The 19756-nt window shown below is 40.5% G+C and overlaps 3 protein-coding genes across 5 annotated transcripts in view; 1 reads left to right on the plus strand and 2 right to left on the minus strand.

Moving 5' to 3' along the window:
• The window catches only part of gdpd5b (glycerophosphodiester phosphodiesterase domain containing 5b), a 40074-nt gene extending 37214 nt beyond the window's left edge, over window positions 1-2860 (minus strand). The window contains 1 exon segment of the mRNA XM_035680621.1: window positions 2416-2860. The gene's annotated coding sequence lies outside the window, so the exon portion shown is untranslated.
• Window positions 2861-9680: 6820 nt separating this feature from the next.
• serpinh1b (serpin peptidase inhibitor, clade H (heat shock protein 47), member 1b) lies at window positions 9681-13848 on the plus strand. 3 transcript variants are annotated; one of them, XM_035680527.1, is made up of 8 exons: window positions 9692-9816; window positions 10475-10506; window positions 11294-11443; window positions 11572-11764; window positions 11932-12202; window positions 12318-12416; window positions 12533-12765; window positions 12874-13848. In XM_035680527.1, the coding sequence occupies exons 3-8, from the start codon at window positions 11325-11327 to the stop codon at window positions 13174-13176; spliced, it is 1218 nt and encodes a 405-aa protein (XP_035536420.1). In that variant the 5' UTR covers window positions 9692-9816; window positions 10475-10506; window positions 11294-11324; the 3' UTR covers window positions 13177-13848. The 3 variants fall into 3 exon arrangements, with proteins under 3 accessions (XP_035536423.1, XP_035536420.1, XP_035536422.1); XM_035680530.1 differs by lacking the exon at window positions 10475-10506 and having other exon boundaries at window positions 9681-9816; XM_035680529.1 differs by lacking the exon at window positions 9692-9816 and having other exon boundaries at window positions 9823-10506.
• Window positions 13849-15848: 2000 nt separating this feature from the next.
• gucy2f (guanylate cyclase 2F, retinal) overlaps window positions 15849-19756 on the minus strand; it is a 10862-nt gene continuing 6954 nt past the window's right edge. The window contains exons 13-18 of the mRNA XM_035680177.1: window positions 18985-19177; window positions 18544-18718; window positions 17781-17879; window positions 17588-17682; window positions 17414-17499; window positions 15849-16553 (exon numbers count right to left, since the gene is read on the minus strand). Coding sequence (XP_035536070.1) covers window positions 16472-16553; window positions 17414-17499; window positions 17588-17682; window positions 17781-17879; window positions 18544-18718; window positions 18985-19177 — 730 coding nt within the window. The 3' untranslated portion in view covers window positions 15849-16471. The remainder of the gene's footprint in view (window positions 16554-17413; window positions 17500-17587; window positions 17683-17780; window positions 17880-18543; window positions 18719-18984; window positions 19178-19756) is intronic.

Genomic DNA, 19756 nt, shown 5'->3' on the forward strand with positions numbered 1-19756 from the left:
GAGGATCTGTTGGCAGAAATAGAATATAATATTAATAGGTGTGTTTTCATTAGTGTACAATCACCTGAAAATAAGAACTGTGTGTTTGTTCTTTTTGAGACGGAGGCTGCTATGTTGAACCGTGTTTCTACAGTAGCCCGGAACAGACAAACCAAACACCGTCTCTGGATGGGGCCCTTTGAGTTTTTTGAGAGTTTTGTGGCCACTGTAGCTTCTCCTACGTGCTTGGAACAGTAGGGTGAGGTGAGGGCATTGTAATCTGCAACTACACCGCTAGAGACCCCTACATCACAAACTGGACCTTTAAATCCAACTTAGTCACCCATCACTTTTGCATTAAACCTTGGCTATTGCGTCATCGAGTGGAACCACATGGAAAACTAAATTAACAGCAAACGCTTTCCGACGCGTGCCAGCTCTGTGTGGAGGTTCGTTACTCTTACTGCGGATCGGTACAGACGATGAACGCGTGTGTGCGTTCGTGTGAGAGCGAGAGGGAGACGGGGAGGGCTGGATCTGATCTCACTGCTTCAGGGCAGACAATAATAAACAGCTTGTGGTTTTTTTTTTTTTTTTTTCACAAGTCAGACTCACTCTGGATGACTGTGTCCAGCTTTGACAGATCTTACAGATGTGTTCCTCCGTGTATATGAAGCTGGCATCTAGTGTGGGGATGAGTGTCGGTCATGTTTGCCTTCTTAGAAACAGCTATTCAGGGACACAGCACATAAACAGAGAGGTGTACAGCGGTTGCATAAGCAGGGCAAAGCAGAACGGCTGAAACACAGAATCAATCCCACCCAATACTAGACTCAAACGGACAATAGGGTCAGCTACTGTCTGCCACTCTACATGTCTAATCAGCAGCAATATGCATGGTTGGCAGGTAGATAAATGCTTCTACAACACTGTGGTATCCAGTAAGTGGATTACTGCTTCGACCACAGCACTCTGCATTCCTCCATGTTCTGGCCTATTATATCTCTCCCCCTATTCTCAAAAAAAAAAAAGAACATTTCTGAAACCACACAACACCTCACCCCTCCACTGCCACTCGGATCCAAGAACAAGTGGAAGGACTGTAGAGATGTATACGTTATGTCACTGCTTTTTCCAGCCAACCTCAAAATGTCAGCCGTTGTATAGTTTTCTCCCACAGCTGAAACCGGAGCGACCCGACTGTTCAGAGCCATGTTTATATTCTCGTGTGGCAAACAACATGAGTTTCAATGTCATGACCTGAAAACATTTTCATAGTGCTGGCTGCCCTCGGGACAGGAGCCCCACTTACTATGCAGGAGCTTATACAGTGCGTTACTGTACAAGCCAAAAAGTTTCAAAAACACAGCATTCAGCAGACTCCACTCCAAGGCCCTTCAGTCCATTTATAGATGTTGTAAAAAAGCAATAAAAAGACACAGCCTTGCATAGTCACTCGTCCTGAGTCATCTTTCTTTTGAAACTCTGACAAAACAGCTCCTAATCGCCTTAAAAGTCATCATTTTAAAGCCTAGATGATGATGGTGATGATGAAGGGTAATTGTCAAATGGAAGCCTTGCCGAAAAACAAATAAGACGCGTTTCTACTGGAAGTGTAGTCGTGACAGATGGGGAAGTGTTAACACAGTCGAGAAAGATCTAACAGTTCGAGACGATACACCAAATGGATCCTCTCCAGTGGCCAAAGTTTTAAGACCATTGAACTCCTGCGCGTTTACTAGATTAAACTGCCTCTGATGAAGAGCTTCCCGACACAAACGCAATAAGTCGTCCCATGATCTCAACAACACTAATCTTTCTTGGAACACCAACATACCAGGAAACATCCAAATGCAAAATCCTCATCTTCAAAACAAAAAATAAAAAATAATGGTGGTAATAAATTATGCAAGTAAGTGGCAAGAGTGCTGTGCATGGAGCAACCCACTGCTAGCCTCTGTGGATTCACTTGCAATATGTGTCTTTACATGATGCACTGACTGGGAGATATACATACAATGAGGTGATGGTGAAGAAACTCAGGTGTGTGAATCAATCCACAGTTTCAGCACAAAGGTGTACTGAGCTTAAACCCTGTGATGGGCACCGATTAGGTTCACAGTAACACACGATCCAACCTCTACATATGCAAACACATGCAGAACAGGACAGAAACCTGCCACTTCCAGTAAGTTGTGACTGGCTTGTACTGACTGTGGGCACGTTACAGCTACGTGACCTAGTGTTACCATGGAGAGAAAAAAAGAAAAGAAAAAGAAAAAGAAAAAGAAAAAGAAAAGCTGACATTACCGAGAGCTACAAACACTTTCCCAACATATCTAACTGCAACAATGTTCTGACAGAAACCAGTGCTGCTATGAACCCCCCCTACAGGTAAATGTGACAAACCCCTCCAACAATCCGCTGCACACTCACCTGTCTGAGGGGGCTGCTACCACTTTCCTCTGATTTCGGGTTAGTTAGCTTTGCGGCACACGTTGAGGCTTTTCCTTTTTCTTTCTCTCCCCGGTAAAAACGCTCACCCCCCTCTCCTCTCCCGAGAGTCAAACGGGGACAACTCGTGTCAAAGGTAACGTGTGAGAGGGTGGGTGGTCGCTAAATGCTGACAGAGTCAAAGTTTCACACCGAAAACAAAAGGGAGGAAAGAGCCGGGTGAGTACGGGACGGTGTCGGTGGCTTCGGCGATAGCTAAAAGACGTCCCGTGTCATATTTAGAGTTGCTCCGTCCTCTGCTTTGTCCCCTCTCAAGGTAAAGCGTGCCTCCTCTTGTCTTTGTGAGCGGCGGTACCAGGCAGAGTAATTCAATGTACTGAATAGTGGGAGGAGTGTGTGTCGGTCGGTCTTTTTATCTCCAGCCCTGCTGTACAGAGAGGGAGAGAGAGGGAGGGAGAGAGAGAGAGAGGGGGGCACCAAGCTGACTTTACTCTGGGACTGCGCGTTCAGGTCACATCGGGTTTGCTGCGCTGGTTGCTACACCTTTAAACCGTTCGCGTCGTTTTAATTGACTGGAATCGCCGACATTTCGATAAACTGAAGGCCATTGATGAGTTTTTAAACAGAATTGAATTTATTGTAAGTTCTAGCAACCTTAGTGAGAGAAATCGAAGCCAAATGGTGCTAAACTACAAACATCGGGTACACCCAGTTGACAGATCGGTCGTACGTAAGCAGAAAATCCGATGCCACTTGAACGCAACAACGTGTAAATATCGTGTAAGCCAAAAGGGCATTTTATCAATCAGTTTATTATCTTAACAGCATACCTGATACACTTTGGTGATATTGTGAGATACTACATAAAATGCAGTGTTGATTATTACCACATGACAAAGATTAAAGGTCACAAACAGCCCTGATTGCTTGGAGTGTTTGGTCATCAGAGCAGGTTTATTTCTCAAACCAGTCTTGTTTTTATCACTTCTGTTTTTTTTTTCTTCATCTTTTTATTCTCTCTTAAAATGAAGACAGACTTTCCTTTGAGTCAGATTACTCATCTGCATTACATCTTTCTGTGATTGTTTCCTGCTTTAACATATGGCGAATGTCTTATGTGGGACCATTGGATCTGATCAAAATAATTGCTGTTCATAAAATAAGTCTCATTAATAATCCACCAGCCAAATAAATAACGTAAACAATCAAACTATCAAAGGGGTGCCTTGCATGTTGTAGTATGTCATATTGACACATAGCAGATGACTCATTAAACAAAACTGATTTATTGATTTTTGTCACAAGAACACCATCTGCAGTCATAATCAGAGACCATGTAATGTCAGCGCTGCCTCGCAATCGACCGATTGACACACACTGTGACACATTTAGTATTCGTCCTAATGTCCTGTTAGCTTTATAGACGTGCCACAGTGCCTGTAATGTCAGACGTTGACCTTTGTGGGGGGAATGATTTTCAGGAAATGAATCCGATTTTTGTTAATTGGATCAATAACTGCATTCAGGGTCAAGTTACATTTAACCACATTTTAACCACAATTTAATATGTTGAAAACATAAACAAACACTGTGTACCAACTTGACGGATACAATGAATCCTTAATTAAGTTGTAAATCCAGATAGTGCTGTAAGAAAGAAGAATTGATTGTTACAAGAAAGATGTTGAAATATGCTAGTTTGATTAGATGGACTCATAATGATTGATCATTGGACATATTTTAAAAATATGGAAGGGTAATACCTCCCAATGTTTAAAAGAACAAGGACCAAATACTCACATTTCACTTATTTACTGGCTCACGTCACAATAGAAGAACACTTTTTTGGCACAGAGCCATCATCAGAGCATTTGAAGTATACAGATTCAGTTCAGCAATACGCACAAGGGCAGAGTTAATCCACAGCTGGGAGTTGGACCCAATTATACAGGGACCTATCGCTTTTCTGATCCCATGGTTCTAGATACAGGGACCAGTCACAAGTATATAATTAAATACAGCCCAGTGTTTTTCAAACACCTGTACACATGGAAGTGAATTTATTATATATAGTATACAGTGTTTAGATAACTGTTTATCTCATAATGTTCTTGCTATCCTCCTGTCATCAGCTAATTATTCATGTGAGATCATTTAAATCTACACCAAGGCTACACAGACAAATTCAAATATGTATTATATCAGAGAACACAGTGTAGCTCCTTCAGACTGTGATGATCATCCTGGACAATGACAGGTGGTCAGCAGGTCTCTGTAGTGTGAAAATGACTCACCAGCACAGATACAGTGTTTGATGTGTTCAACCATTTTCAGATCAGTTGCATTTAATTAATTCGCCTGAACTCTGAACATTCCTATGTCAAGTGTAGGAGGAGTTGTGGCTAAAAGGAGAAACGGTTTTGATTTATCACCAAGGAAACAGTCAGTGCAGTGATGCTGCCAGATACTTTAGCGTCATTCTGATGGAAATGAAGAGTGTGTGCCTGCATTTGTGTCTTTCTTAAGACATGTTGCATAAAGCTGCATTCAGATCAAACAGCACCTTAATTATCAGGCAATTTGATGTTGCAATTATATCTCCACCCTCATATGCATGCAGCCATTCATACACACACACACACACACACACACACCATGGCATTGTCGCTCCATGATCATCTACAGGTGGCGAAGCAAGGGAAATGCTCCCCTTAAGGGCATTTCCTGTGACATATCCCTGTTTGAAGTGGCTGACCTGGGCTTCCCTGCTCCTCTCACCACAGGTTGGCATTAGTCAGCAGCTCCAGCTGCTTCACTTTGTTATGAACTCCACCCATTTTTAAATGCCAACCAGCCTCCACAGGCAGGAAGAGTAGGACGGCTGGTAGGGGTCTTCTCTGCATGTGGTGTGTTACGTAATGCAGCAGGGTCGGGTGAAGAGTTTGTGACTGATGTTGTCTGAAAGGGTACAGAACACGACTGGTGCAGGGAGAGGGTGAACAAAGACGAATAATGAGAATACCAACGCAGCCAGACTGTTTGGACTAAATGCCAATTCAACAGCTTGTGACTTTAAAGGTCTGCTGGAATTTCACAGCAGGGTGCCATTTGTTCGGAGGCCTCAGTGCAACGAGTCTGAAGGGGATTGAAACAGCATGGATTTAATATAATACTGTATAGATCTCTGTAGGGAGTTGGTATGAAACTTGTTACTTAGCTCTGAAACAGGTTTTCCAATGTATGTAACAACTATCCCACAGGTATAGAGGCCAGAAACACACGCTGATGTTATGAACTGTTACACATTCACTGAGCTTGAGAATTATTGTTTGAATATTTTAATTTACATGTCCTTTAATTTTTCCACAGTGAAAACCAAATTGCTGAACCTCTGGCAAGGGGCACGTACTTTACTTTTGCACCCCATCTAGTGGCTGTTAGTCCACAATGCAATGCACTAGCAGATAAATCTTGCAAACAATTAAAATAATTTACACTGGTTCTTCTAATTTTGTAGACTTTCAGTGTTTATATCCAAGATTTAAGGCTTCTCTAAAAACTTAAAGGGTTGGTGGATGTCTTCGATTTATGTGCAACATTTTTCTTTTTGCATTTTTTCACATTCACACAGTGGAAGATTAAAAAATTAAGAAGTTAAATTTTAAACAGCCTTAGAGTAAAATAAGGAACATAAACTTGAATATAACCTTAATTAAGACTTTAATTACTATGATGGCCTTGGAGGAAGCTTTCAAACTTTTGCCACCAGGGGGCACATTAGCTCAGTAGTAAAACCATTAGAAAGATTCACCTCCTGCCTTGTCATCAAGTTAGATCCAAAGTAGACAGTTTATTACTCTGCAGTGAGAAAGTATCCAACTAACATTTGTTATTCTGTTGAATACAATTTTTTAACATGTGGTCAATATGGCCAACCTAATGATTTTAATGGAATATCCTTTTACCCCACCAAAAATAGTTTATTTGATTTTTAAATCAGACAGATCTATGTCAAATGTTGGCGTTGTCTATTCTTAATAAAGATAGAAGAACTGTTTAGTGACTGGATTTAGACAGTGGTATGATGATAACAATCTTTTGCCATACATTTCCTACTGAAAATGAAATAAAATAAATATATTAATAAACAATATTATATGAGATATTCATATGAGAATGGAACAGGTTAGTAACAGCTTTTATTAAGAAACTACTCCTTATGAAGTAGCAGTTGTTTAGTACAGTTACACAGTTCATGTCTTCATTTTGACTATGTGGTCATTCTGTCTGTTTCAGAGAAGGAGCAAGTGGTCCTAACTCTCCAGTTAATATAAAATGCATTAAATATATCTATATTTAGTTAAAACATAGCATCCAAATAGGCGTCTAATTTATTGTATCCTCATTACAGCTAATGTAAGTCTGCTTTAGACAATGCGGACATTAAACAAACTGTATATGATCAAGCACCTTTCTGCACTCATAGACAGAAAAGTTCAGAAAGTTACATCATACAGCAAGACTGAAACATTCCTCAGGTCTTGCGTCATAGTCCTCCTGGCAGCTGCGTTCGTCTTCCTACCCTGCAGTCTATGTATATAACAATTTCTCAGAGTGTAGTCGTGGCCGTAGTAGTTTGGGAGAGAATGGCAAGATTACAACCAACACTGATACTGCATATACATCATATACAATATTTATCATCTGTAAAACGTTTAAAGAAAAGATTATTTTAAAAACATTTTGTGTTTTTAGCAACTTTGAATCGTAATGAAAGACTGATACAGCTGGGTAGTTTTAGCACTGGAATGTAGCCCATCTGGAAGGAACACTGGAGAGGAATCATTGACAGTGATACATATAGAAGAGATAAACAAAAAGAGAGGTGTTGAGAAAACCTCTTTACAGTTGCAACAAGCTGCCAAAGTCCTATTGGAGTTTTTGTTTGAAGGGCTAACACAGATGGTAAGACAGGAGAGTGACTGAACTCCTTTGTTTGTTCACAACCCCCACGTAGGGGTCTGTCTGTCTGTCCTCCTCTACAGGGCAACTGCATGGGCAGCTGATTTTAATTTTATTGCTTTCCATTACTTATAAAATGTGCCTTTCAACTTGATAAATTGCAAAGACTTACAACAAAGTGTAATGATTTCTTACATTCCCCAGTCAGTACATTATTGATGATCCTGTTAAAAGTGTTGGTAATCTGTCAACCATAGGCATAATTTATCATTTAAATCTAAATTTATAGACTGCAAATGAACTTTTACTGACTGATACCAGCAAGCAAAAATCTTATTGGTAGATCCTCTTTTAGCAACGCTAAGAAAGACACAACTGAGGATGCAACTGACCAAGACTGGTGCTGAGGTTAGAGTAATGAGGTTCAGATGTTGACTAGGCTCCAGATCATTACGTTGCTGCAGTTATTTAAGAATCGCTCCACCCTCTGAGGTCTGTCATTCTGCATAACAGATTCTCTTTGAGAAGCAATCTTATGAAAATATTTCAAAAACAGTTGGTGAAATATTGCATCATTTAGTGTTGTGCCTATAGCCTTTATGTCTTTCCTTGCCATATCTTAAATCTTCTGATAGTATTGTAGATGTTTGCACGTGGTGGTAGTGCTGGAAGCTTCTTTATCCTCACAAAAACACGCACACAATCTTGGATGACCCCTTGAACACTCTTACACTTCTTTATAGAAACAAATCATTTATTTTATTTCCTGCCCCTGTAAGTGTCCTTTTCTTCACTCTTTTCATGTCCGTGTGAATGTTCCAGGCCTCTGCCACACATTAGTAGACAATGAAAGTATTGCTACTTTAAAGGAGATTATGTGCACAGGGAGATCTGACCAGACTTGCTTGACCCAGAAGCTGCCCTCTACACATGCTGAGGAATTTCAGTGTGAACTGTTGCCCCTGGGGCTTTTTCAGAATGACAACACCCACTGAGGTGAGGGAAGGAGCTGCAAACCTGCCCGTGTGTGTTAAAGTAGTAGGTGGCCTCACTATCCCCAAAAATGGGAGTATGGTATAATTTGAAATGAGAGGATTTTTTTTCAAACATCAAACTTTCATAGAACTTTCTGGAGCCCCCCCTCCAACAAGCCACTATAAACTACAGTACAAGGCATCAGTTGGCATCATTCATCAGTTGGCAATTTGCAGAGCGCAGCAAAAGAGGGGGAGTTTGGGGATTAAGATTGATGGAATTCCTCTGGTTGCAAAATTGTTTGTCAGACACCTTGATCAATTGTTATGTTGATTTTATTCTGTAATCATAGTGACAACTTATCTATCAAATGTTTTACTCTCTATAGTGAATACAAGTGTGACAAATGTTTGATTGGTTTCTGTAGATTAAAGAAGATACAGAAAAGTTAATGACTAACATTGTCTGACTCTGATATCATAGTGCAGACATTAATATCAATGTGAAGTATCCAAGTAAACGCTGAACAGCTTTACACAAGTATTTATAACTTCTTTTGTTTAAAATGCTTGCATAAGTTAAGACAAGAGGTCCCGGTCAGGACACTGCAGTTTTTATGACAGTGGTCGTCCAACACCCCCATCCTTCAACCACCCTACAATCAGCAGCTGAGCTAGAGAGACGTGGCACTGTGGGGGTGGGGCAGGGCTGGAGATCCTGCAACTTCTGTGAAGCACAAATACTGAGTGAAGCTTTTGAAGTTCTGGAAGTTTCCGTTTGAAATCAGACATCCGTTTAAAAAGGTTAACAGCAATAAAATTACTGCTTTCAAAGAAAATTACTTTTATTTCTTCTGGGAACATTTGCAAAGAGTGTGCCCTTTCACTGACGTTAATCTTGTCTGCTGAGATTGCAGAAGAATGGTGTTCTAAAGAGGCTCATACTCTCAATACTCTCAAATTTTCAATGACTGCAAAAGCAGCGTTCATTTGCCACAAGGTTTCATGCACAAGAATCCTTTATTCATATTAAAACACATTGTGTTCTTTATGTTTTACACATGATGAAACCAGTGTTAGAGATTGAATCAGCAAGCAGCTTTTAGGACCTTTAGGCTGAGGAGTAATTCTGTACATCAGCAACTCAGGCTGACCAAGAATCTGATTTTTCAATGCATTTCTGTCTGCAGCCGCTGCTGGGAAAGTTTCAAAGCTGAGCCCAGACCAGTGCTGAGGAAGTCACCCACCCCTCTCATTCCAGCCTGTGGTTTCAAAGGGGGACGTCCCAGCTCCCAACTTCCTGAGAAAAGGCAGACACCCTCATTTGAATATCCCATTCCCACTTCTAGAAAGTTCTTTCTCAGGATATATAGGGCAGGAGAGTGTGTTACAGATACGCTTCTTACAGGACACACCTCAGAGAAGAAATCCAGCGACTTTGTGCCAGGTAAGGATTAGAAGATAACTGTCTTTGTTTTCTGGAAGGAATGCAGAGGATGAAAGGGCTGCTTTGTTTTTTATGGTTTAAATTTACAGAGCAGCATTTTTCTGTTTTAACCAGTTTCAAATCTCTGCTATCTCTCTGGCTGTTTGACCAGCACTCAGTATTTTATTTGTAGAGAAAAAATAATTGGAGAGCTTGAAGTTTTTAAACTTATCCCAGCATGGTGATACTAAAGCTTTTTGCCTCTTGCATGTCACTGCTTTGCAGTCTGTTTAAATGCATTAAGTGTAATCAGATTTACTAAAGGAAAGTACTTTATATGCACCCAATTTTATCCATTACTTTTTGATGATAAAAGCACCCGGGTTCAACCCTCTCCTCCAGAAATCAGTGCTGCTCCACTGTGGCACAGCTGATTGGATGAAAGTTTTTTTTTCTGGTTCACACCCAGCCAATGAAAAAAGTTTACGTGTCTGAATGAGTGAAGACTAACTTGTACAATAACTCAACTAAAGCTTAAATGTTTTAAGTCTAAATGTTTAAAACTGGGAAATAAGACGATAAAAATAAAAAACAACACAGAATATGCCTCGCTCAGAGCCTGTATAATGTTTTACTGCCTGCTCTATGGAGATTACTACATACACCTCTTGTCTTTCAGAATGAAAATCGCAGACATCAAAACATCTCAAGGTATCCGAATATGATGCAAAGTCATTTCTGCTGTATCACAAATATGCAAATACTGAGATGCAGATATACAAACATATCTCTGCACTCAGGATGGTGAAGGGGGACCAGAGACATGTTCAGAGATGCCTAGCAGCTGGTTAATTACCGCCTTATGTACTGGCTTTGTTGTTTGAACATGTGATGGAATGAGTTTAATATAGACTGCAGGCACACGCCCTTTCTCTGGGACAAAGGAAGGCTCAAGAGTGCTGCTGCAAGAACAAGTAAAAGTATCAAAGACTGGACTGAATGTCTGCACAGTGAAACACAGGGATGTGTCTCAAGAAGAAGTAATTAAATTCATCAAAGTGCTGATGTGCAACACTTTGCGTCAATTACAATAAATGTAGAGAACAGAGAAGGCATCATATTTCAGTCTCGAATCATTGCGTGTAAGGCAGCTCCAGCTATACAGCTAAGCATCAGTTGCTGCTGACGTGGCGAGGAACGTGCCTGCCTGAAACTGGAGGCATTCCAAAGCTTTCTGTGTGGGCTGAGCCAATCCTGCCCTTCCACTAACAGCTTCACATCCAAATCGTAGTCTGTGCCCTAGTATGTGCTTTGTGAGATATGATTTTATTAAAATAAAATAGTTCTGAAGATTCATTCATTCCACAAACCCATTCTGAGGAGTTATTCTAATGTGTGCCTTTCATCTCAAACTCAATACACATATCTCTTTTATTAGGAGACCAGCCAGGGTTAGGTAATGTTAACCCTAACTTTTTCTTTTGTTCATTTTTCACAGGCTGCTATAGCTGCTTTTGGAGACAGACAGGATGTGGATGACCAACATTGTAGCTCTTTGTCTGCTGGCCCTTGTGGCCTCTGCAGAGGACAAGAAGTTGAGCAGCCATGCCACCACACTGGCTGACAACAGTGCCAATCTGGCCTTCAGGTCTGAAATCTATATATTACTATGATTATAATTAAGTTTCTATTATACACTCTTGGTTTTGCTTAAGCATTGTTCTCTTTCTTTGTTAGGAACACCAACATATAATCTTATTTGTGATTTTGTTCTAGTCTCTACCACAACATGGCAAAGGAGAAAGGCACAGAGAACATCCTCATCTCTCCTGTGGTCGTGGCCTCCTCTCTGGGGATTGTGGCTCTTGGTGGCAAGGCCACCACTGCCTCCCAGGTCAAAACCGTCCTCAGTGTTGATAAACTGAAGGATGAGCATCTGCATGCAGGCCTGTCTGAGCTGCTCACTGAGGTAAGTACAACAATATCCAACACTGTATGTAAGAATTTATTACCAACATGTTATGTATCCCATTGATACCATTAATTTTATTTCCTATATATTTGGTACTCAGCCTCAAACTAGACCCTCAGTACTTTCTATATATTGCTCATTTGTCACTCTTTATACGTTCCCAGGTGAGCGATGCCAAGACACGCAACACTACCTGGAAGATCAACAACCGCCTCTATGGCCCCAGCTCTGTCTCCTTTGCAGATGATTTTGTGAAAAACAGCAAGAAGCACTACAACTATGACCATTCAAAAATAAACTTCAGGGACAAGAGGAGTGCAGTGAACTCCATCAACGAGTGGGCAGCCAAGTCTACAGGTGGCAAGCTGCCTGAGATCACCAAGGATGTGCAGAACCCAGATGGAGCCATGATCGTCAATGCTATGTTCTTCAAGCGTGAGTATAAGTAGTGTCTCTTATTCAAAGCCACGGTTTCATGTCTGGTCACGCCGAATGTCGCATGCAAAAGGATTGTGCAGACATGTAACTGTCTCTGTGTTTTGTCCCACAGCTCACTGGAATGAGAAATTCCATGATAAAATGGTGGACACACGTGCTTTCCTGGTTACCCGCTCATTCACCGTTGGAGTTCCGATGATGCATCGTACTGGTGAGTTTCTCTCCATCATCTCTACCCCCCGACCATATGTTGTTATGTCTTCAAAACTGATTCTACCAACAACAGTGCAAGCAAGATAAGACATCTGACTTCTCCGCTCTTTGCAGGTCTGTATGACTTCTACGAGGACACAGAGAACCGTATCTATGTGCTCAACATGCCTCTGGGCCAGAAGCAGGCCTCTATGATCATGATCATGCCCTACCACCTGGAGCCCCTAGAGCGCCTGGAGAAACTCCTGACCAGGAAGCAGGTGGACACCTGGATCAGCAAGATGGAGAACAGGGCTGTTGCCATTTCCCTCCCCAAAATCGCAGTGGATGTCAGCCACAACCTGCAGGTAAATAGTGGCTATTTGATGGAGAAATGGCTGTAACAATGAAAAGTTATTGTATAGACACGTAAAAATCACAACCCCTTGACTTGAGCAATTCTCTGTCTTTTCTAGAAACACCTGGCTGAGCTCGGCCTGACAGAGGCTGTGGACAAAGCCAAGGCAGACTTGTCCAACATCTCCGGAAAGAAGGACCTCTACCTCTCTAACATCTTCCACGCGTCAACCCTTGAGCTGGATGTGGAAGGAAACCCATACGACACCAGCATCTTCGGCTCTGAGAAACTGAGGAATCCCAAACTTTTTTACGTGGATCACCCCTTCATTTTCCTGGTGAAGGACAACAAGACCAACTCCATTATGTACATCGGCAGGGTAGTCAAACCTAAAGGAGACAAGATGCGCGATGAGCTATAATGCTAATTTTGTGAATTGTGGTAGGTAGCTATGTTATTTGTGAAATAATGGCAGGAATTTGTGTGTGTTTCTGGTATGCCTGTTACCTCATGAGCACATTCCAATAGTCAATCTGTGGTCTGAGTATCTGAGCTTACTCTTTTTAGACACATCAAACCTTTGCAGGGAACAATTCTGTGTACGGTCTCACCCTCCAGCTCCCTTGGCTTGAATAATGTCCTCAGTCACAAATATGTGCCTCATTTGAGATTTACATTAACAAACAGCAGTTGCCACAGCAGACAACATGCTTATATTAAGTATGAACTCTTTTTCTTTACATCCTCTTCGCCAGTATTTGTTCAGCTACGATCCATGTGTGTTTTCTTGCATTATCTTTAATGTTTAAAGAGAAAAAGATCTGTGCGCAAGCTTGTTTGACAGTTCTGTCTCACTGCTTTCCTTCATGCTCTCAGTTTTTTTTATTTTTGCCTCCGGTCTGCACTGAACTGTTTCTCTGCATAAGTTGAACGTGCAGAGATAAGGTGGCAAAATGTCTGGTGTTTGCTTTATGTTCACTTGCCAACCATACTGTGTCATTTTGTTGCTGTAGGTATTTTCACAGAGAAGCTCCTGGAATTGTGTGATTACATAATAATTTGTTCACTTTTCAATAAAAAAAAAAGAAAATGATCCTTGTGTGTGTGTGTTCTATTTTTGCTAAGCATCTCTGAATACCGTACAAACACAGTTGATACAGTCCTACGGCGTGTTGAATAGAGGAATGTGAGCCCGCTAGAGTTAACTTCTCAAAGTAAAAGGATAACAATCTTTCCAGTTGGCTGGAGGTCAAACAATCCTCCCAGGTCTGGAATGTAGGGATTTGACAATGAGGGCTCTTTCCTTATATTGCTAATCTGCCATAGACAACTATCCAGAGAATTTTGTGGTTCATTTTCCTCACCATTGCTAGCCTATATATAAAGCCAGTTGGATCTTTGTTCAGCTGAAACTGCGGAAAAGCAGACTCTGCAGAGCAAAAACTGGAGTGCAGGGTTCTCATGGCGAGTAGGAAACTCAATCTCCTGAAATTGCAGCACAGCTAATAAAGGTGACTGCAATGCAACAGGAGGCTGAAAGTACTTTTAAAGGTGACTTTTATACAGCCTAAGCATTATCTTAAGACATTTGTCTACATTTATTCTCAAAATGGCATCACAAAAATAGGTGCAAAATGCAAAAACAAGAATAAATCTTGAATACTTCCCTCTTACAACATTATGCAATCCCTTTGTAAGAAACAAATGCCTTATGAAATTCTGTAGAAGAGCTGCAGCGCCACCCTCTGGTTGCAAAGAGGAACAGGACTGGTTGCACTATAAAGAATGGCAAACAATGAAAGTGTTACAAATCAATGATTTAATTACTATGACTGATGTCATATTTACATACACCTTATAATTTGCATTGCAGTGATAATATACAAGACAAATGACAACATATAAATTACACAATATACACATTTCTGACTGACTGTGCTGTTGTTTTGTACACCAAGCATGAAAAAAGCTGCTTCTACAGTTAAGATTAACATGATGAGATGCAGGGCATTATTTTAAAGTGTTATTAGAATATAATGGTTCTAATAATAATTGGCTATGGTTTCAGTTGAGAGGTGACTTCATATTTGGGGTTTAGGTCAAAACAAAACTTTCACAAATACAGTTCTATCAAATAGCATATTTGAATATTTTAATTAACTATTTTGTTTAATTTTATTTGTAGTATTTGCTCTCAGGTATTCCCTTACGCCAACATGTGTTTGCAGTGAACTTTTTATTTTTACTCAAAAGCACTCTGTCGATAATAATAATAATAAAAACAACAACAATCCATTCAGTGCTCCTGAGCAAATATCTTAATTTGGACACTAGATGGTGCTGATAAGTATCACTCAGACACATCATGCATCTGTGAGGAAAACTGCACTAGAGTTTCTGGCAACACAAAAGTCTTGGGCCGTAGTGGAACATTAATATAGTGCAACATCAACTGTTGGAGACATGATTAACTTTGTGCTCACAGTTTGCTCTCCTGAACTCAGAAATAAACTTTAATAAATAAATTTGTGCACAAAAGTTACTTTGTCAAGACAAAGTGAAATTCAATTTAGAGGCAATTTTGGTCAGTGTCATGAATAAAAACTGCTGTGTGAGCAGAGTTTGCGTTCTCATATTGACACATTAAACCAACAAGATTTTAAGTTGTTAAAATGCTGAGATGTTGAAAAAAAAATGACCACCAAAAAACATGTTCCCGATGAACTTCACATAATTTATGACTTTGTATTAGAGGTCTATTATTGATAGCAAACAGATATGTTGTAGCACAAACATCCAATTTAGATCAACGTACTTTAACCATAATTATAGGTGTTGACATCAATATGTGTCAGTGGAATTAATCCACCACTGAACACTGGAAACAGCAACATGTTTCACTAGTACACCTTAAAATTGTATTGACTATAACAGAAAATAAATCATTTTCATTACCCTATGCTGCATTGTCATTACTTTCCCAGCACTGTCACCCTTTCATTAGTGTAAATAAAAGGGTGACAGTTTAATAAAAAAAAACATTGTTGGAATGGCCTCAAATGGACTTGACTGACTTTTCCTTGTCATTCTGCTCTAAAATAGTAGAAATAAAAGTGCCAAATTTGCTCTTCTCTTTTGATAATTATATACAATAGCAGCCTTTGCCTCCAACTTTGGAGAGCTAATAACATATTATATCCAGCCATAGCGAAGTAACAGCCTCGGCACCACAACTCTATTATGAGCTTTTATGGCAAACTAAAAACAGACATTATCACCAGAAAATATAACATTTCATTTTGAAATAGGCGTCTGGGGCATTCAATATTCCGATGGGTGAACCTCTGGTTGCCCTGAAATAGGTGACCACTCAGTGGCCAGTGAGTGCGGAGAGGAGTGAATGAGTGCATCCGTCATTAAGGAGTGGTGCAGCTTCCCTGTGCTACTGGCAGCAGGTACGTAGGCAGGTGATGCGACAACTCTCATTACATTAGCACCGTCGTGTTCTGCTGCGCTGGCTGCAGGCAGATTAGCCAGTCGATGGACAATCCTCTTAAACAAGTCTGCATTAAGCCACAGTGAGAGGCTGTGTGGTGCTCTCTGTCCTCTGCCTGCCCCTCCCAGCTCGTTGTCTCTTCCTTTTCTCTGGATGTGTACTCCTCTCTTCTGCTCCTCTGGTTTTGCTTCTTTCACATCTTACCTTCTCCTTCTTTCATTCAGATCTTATTGTCCACCTGCCTGTTGGCCTTCCTAAAAAGGGTTTTGATCTCCTCTGTCACCATCTCCTGCCAGTTGTCCCTAGTAAATGCAGAGGGTGGAGTTAAGACCAATACTGTATTTTACAGAGACATCTGTTTTATACATTATTTCAAGGACATGAAAATACAATGAAAGCATACCACAAAGCAGACAGAAACGCAACAAATTCAGCCAAAAACACAGTAAAATACGTGGGAGTTAATTATGAAAATGTGCCAGCCAGAAAAAGTGAATGAAGTAAACAAAGAGGGCTTTCCCCAATCTGCTTAAGAAGATGTAGAAGGTGATAAGATCAAGAGATTAATGAGAGTAGTGGGTCACAGAGCAATCAATAAGATTCAGCAATCAATGAGACAAAACTGTGCGTCTACAGGCTCAGAGGTCGCATTTGGTCACATCAAACTGACAGCCACAGTAACATTTCCACAGCACAACACCAGCTGGCATGCAGGTCTACCTCCTGTGTTCGGACTAAGAAGGTCAAGCCTTTTTCTCAGCTTTCTTTCTCCTGTACGAAGCTATATCCTCAGGGTTCAGCCCGTGATTGTCCTCTCTGAAGTAACATCCAGATAGTTGCAATTTGCATGAGTTGAAAGTATACAGTATCAGTGGCAGGAGGCAGTTACAGTTAGAAACTAATGAAACGTAACACTACTTTAAACTAAACTATCTGCAAACTGAACTAAGAGAACATGAGATCATTCCTGCCAAGGGCGACTGCTTAAGAAATAGGGTTTCAGTCATATTAGAACAGGTTTAGATCAGATGGGTAAGAGTATGGTATGAGCAAGTATACTTTTGATCATTATTAATTTGCACACATTTAGTATTATAATTACTTTTTATTTAATTCAGCCATATTGAAGGTGCAAGGAGTAACAATAGGTTGAAGCTCTTACCCTGGTTTGATCTCTGGTGGTTTTGGCAAAGGCTTTGTAAAGTTTGTTTTCCCCACAAGCCAGTATGTCTCTTCAATACCTTTACCCTGAAAAACACATTACATTGATTAATAGACTGTACAATACTTGTCTCAGTACAGAATACTGAGGCTAAATGACTGTAGGCTATGTTACCTTCAGCTCTGTCTTGCCTCTGACTTCTATTTTATAACCCTCATTAAGAGAATGGAGGATCTTCACAGTAGTCATATTTATATGGATTCTATAAGCTGAGGGACAAAGGGAGGAGATCAGAAAGTTAGAATAAAACAATACATGGAACAACACACTAAAAAAAATATGGTGGGTATGTGTGCAAGACACTCACGCAGCCCAGTGGATTCCATGCGAGAGGCAGTGTTGACAGTGTCTCCAAAAAGGCAGTACCGAGGCATAGTCAGACCTACCACGCCAGCAACACAGGGCCCTGACAACACCAAAAATTAAGCCATTTGTCCTGTTTAAAGATCAACTCACTGTTGTTTTGCCATCAATATTTGTTCCTGTTGTACAATCTACTTAGCATGGTCACTAAGCTCTATATTTTTCTCAGCCACAGTCTTTCCCAGCAAGCATCAGCATTAGAACTGATCAGTACAATATCAACATGTGCATGTAAGTCACTTTTGGTTGCCTGAAAAACAACTGAAATTTTCAAACATATGTTTGAATTACTCATGCCCGAAAAGTAGGAGCAACTTGTGCAGCCTAACCAAACCCATTTTATTAGTTTTATTTTGACAGTAGGTGATCGATGAGACCAAATGTATCCTCTGGGGTGAACCATTATTAGACAGCAAGTATAAATAATGCCGATAAAAACAGGCAGTTTGGGGGAAAATAGTTTTTTCATAATCTGCAATGAGCTGTGAAACAGGTAATACTGCACCTGCTTATCAATGAAGAATATGAGGCCATCTTAAAGTTGTTTTTTTAAGCAAATTCCAAATATGAGGGGCACAGTAACATAAATCAGATCTTTCTAACTCTGTATGAATTTTAGGCACCTGCAGGGAGAAACATGTTTCAACTGGAGTAGAAGTTTAACCTATATTAAGTGTGATGGAGACTCTGGCTTTGTAGTGTCTCACCTGAGTGGATTCCTATGCGTATCCTGACGGGAACGTCTGGCATGTGCCGCATATGGAAGGTCCCTACTGAGCTGAGGATGTTCAGAGACATGTTGGCGATCTCAGCAGCGTGCTTGTTTCCATTTCTCTTTGGCAGACCCGATGCTACCATGTAAGCATCACCAATGGTCTCCACCTATATAATAACATGTTTTTTTTTCAGTTATGGGCACATCAACTGTCTATATGCGCTATATGTGTATTGTAGATACATGCTGTTTTAATTTTTAATTATTATTATATTATATGAACAAAATAGTCAATGTTAATCTACCTTTCACTTTGGTCTCTCAATGCAAACAACATTTTTACAAATAAATATCTAATATATAATATCTATAAAGATACATATCTGTAAATGTAGTTCAGATAAAGGAGAGAATTCCTCAAATGTTCTCTGACCTTGTAGACATCGTGGCTACTGAGCACGGCGTCAAACAGAGAGTAGAGATCATTGAGAAGGTCGACCACCTCGATGGGATCACTGAGCGAGGAGATGGTGGTGAAACCCACAATGTCGCTGAAGTAAATCGTCACCTGGTCAAAGTACTCTGGCTCCACTGTGGCACCAGTCTTCAGAGCCTCAGCCACAGAGCTGAGGACAGAGGATCAGAGACAGTACAAGAATCAGATCATCAGATATTACATAAAGTAAATGTAAATCATTAGACATAGAAAGGTAACATTCACATTGTTTTTTTATTAAAACTAAGCTGTACATTATTATTACAATGTTTTTTTTTTTTATGGCAAGCAGGCTTGCAGCCCCTTCCCTCCCCTCAGTGGGTGTTGTCATTCTGAAAAAGCCCCAGGGGTAACAGTTCACACTGACATTCCTTAGCATGTGCAGAGCGAGGGCAGCTTCTGGGTCAAGCAAGTCTGGTCAGATCTCCCGTGACATCGACTCTTTTAAAATAGCAATAGCTCCTTGTTACTGTAACGTTGGCAAAGCCTGTGGACACCGATTCCCGCAGACAAGAAAAGTGTGAAGAAAAGGACACTCACAGGGGCAGGAAATGTTTTTAAAAAAAAATTATATGTATGCTAGTGATTTCAAGGCAGACTCATGATTGCTTTACAGAAAAGGCAAGAGTGGTGCACAATGTTTTTTGGCAAAAAAAACACTTAAAGAAGTGTAAGAGTGTTGAACACTGTATTGTGTGTGTGTGTGTGT

Source organism: Morone saxatilis, unplaced genomic scaffold, assembly GCF_004916995.1.
Source record: "Morone saxatilis isolate NCDOM2014 unplaced genomic scaffold, NCSU_SB_2.0 Contig8, whole genome shotgun sequence".
Lineage (NCBI taxonomy): Eukaryota > Metazoa > Chordata > Actinopteri > Moronidae > Morone > Morone saxatilis.